The 2093-nt window shown below is 52.4% G+C and overlaps 1 protein-coding gene across 1 annotated transcript; it reads left to right on the top strand.

Moving 5' to 3' along the window:
* Positions 1–529: 529 nt before the first annotated feature.
* On the top strand, positions 530–2030 carry LOC119591748. The gene is given in 3 exon segments (XM_037940495.1): positions 530–818; positions 820–1422; positions 1425–2030. Coding segments are annotated over 3 exon segments (1467 nt in total). The 5' UTR covers positions 530–560.
* Positions 2031–2093: the final 63 nt, after the last annotated feature.

The following is a 2093-nucleotide window of genomic DNA, read 5'->3' as shown; positions in this document are numbered from 1 at the left end:
CGATGTGCACAAAAATGTTATATTTTAGATGATTAAGCAAGTGACAATGGCACTTACGAGGTGATGATCATGATTCGAGCGTCTGAATATAATTCTTTTTCCTAAGACTGTAGTGTTCTAATCATGAGGTGCGCACGCTTATTGTTTTGGCGTGATGCGCTGTAACGTTGCAGGAAATAGAATTCCTGACACAGCACTCAAAATATTCCGTGTCTCCGCAAGGTTACTTGGCCTTGCGCAAGAGCTGCTTCTGTAAAACGTGTTCACTTCTGAAAATTAAACTGAATAGTCTAGCTGGCATCTGAGGCCAGGTATAATGCTCTGGTATAAAAGTCGGAAAGACTTTCTTGGTGTTGCACATCGCCGGTGGCCTTCTCCCGTCAGATTGATTTTCCTCAAAGACGGAATCATGGGCCTTAAAAAAAATACTAGTAAATATCATCTAAACGGTTTCGTTTATTCACTCAGGAACCAAGTGTTCGTGATAGAAAATCAGAAAATTTCATTTCTTTTGCGTGGATGACGGACTGGAAAATGCTATTGGTGCTTCCTTTTAATTGATGTTTCTTTCCTTGCAGGCGTTGTCTGCTATTGTGGCTGTCGTGGTGGCTTCGCCTTCCCCGGACGAGACCGCTTACAAAATCCCCCGAGTGGGAACTGGAAGACGCTCCCAGTACTACGTCCGACACAGGGACGGCACCTTTAAGTATGGCCACGACACCGGCGAGGGCGCCTTCGAGAACGCACGTTCGTCTGCAATCGGGGAGCAACGCGGCGCCTTCGGTTATGTGAACCCTGAGGGTCAAACAGTTAACCTGCCAGTACGAAGCAGGGCAGTCCGGATTCGTCCCTAAGGGCACCCATCTCCCGGCCACACATCCGGACTTCGACACTGCTCACGCTCTGGCCCGCAACCGCAGACCTTTCCGGGACCCCTTGGCCGACCCCAACGCCGACCCTTCCTACGGCTTTACCTTCCAAGGGGACGAGCACGCGCGCTCGGAACTCAGCGACGCCAGCGGCAGAGTGCGTGGCTCATACTCTTACATCGACGAAAATGGACGAACTCGCTCCTACACCTACACAGCTGGAAGCGGCATTGGCTTCGTCATTGAAGGGGACGACCTGCCACAAGATCCACTCAATCCCAGCTCTACTCCCGCAGCCACTAAGCTCTCCTCTGCACGACTGCACTTTCCCGCAGTGGTCAACCAGCAACTGTCGCGCTCTGGTCCCCTCCGCATACAGACTTATGCCGCTTCTCCCAGCGCTGCAACGCCCAGGCAACCAGCGGAACAGGCCAACGTGAAAACTTCTCTCGCTCTGGACGGTCGACAGTCGTTCGACTTCCAAACCTCCACTCACTCCCGAGGAGAAACGGCCGACGCCAATAACAACGTGGTTGGAAGCTTTGCCTTCACTCCGAGGACGACGGACAGAGAAGAAGTGTGCAGTATAAGGCTGGAGCTGACACAGGATTCGTAGTGGAAGGAGACCATCTGCCTCGCGGCCCAGCGGTTCCCGGAGCGCCCCTCGGGATTCCTTCGGGGAACATTGTTCCTGTGAGACAAACTCCCTTCGTCGACCCTCTGGTAGACTCCAACGCTGATGCTTCTTATGCCTTCAATTATCAAGAACAAGGACAATCCCGAACTGAGACCAGCGACCAAGACGGCACTGTACGAGGCTCGTACACGTACACCGACGACGAGGGAAGAGTCAGGACGCTGACCTACACTGCAGGGAAGGGCATCGGCTTCGTGGTGGAAGGCGACGGCGTGCCCGAAACGGAGACAGCCACTTCAGGCGTACTGTCTTACTCGTCACCGTCTGTTCACTCTGTATCGTCAGCAGTTTCACCGTCTGCTTCGTCAGCGTCGTCGGTTAGTTCACCATCTGCCATTCCCTCGTCCTCAGCAGCAGCTAGCAGTCATTTCAGCTATTCTTCGGGACGAGATTTTCAGCTACGTCAGTACAACGTGAATGAGAATCCGGACAAAGTGGGTTACGTTTTAACTTACAACAATTAAACCTTTGCACCACCGACTATCTATGTCTCCTTGTGACTCGTACCTGCACGTTTTGACAATTGA

The sequence above is a fragment of the Penaeus monodon genome, chromosome 29, assembly GCF_015228065.2.
Source record: "Penaeus monodon isolate SGIC_2016 chromosome 29, NSTDA_Pmon_1, whole genome shotgun sequence".
NCBI classification, from domain to species: domain Eukaryota; kingdom Metazoa; phylum Arthropoda; class Malacostraca; order Decapoda; family Penaeidae; genus Penaeus; species Penaeus monodon.
This window is presented reverse-complemented; position numbering and strand designations above follow the sequence as displayed.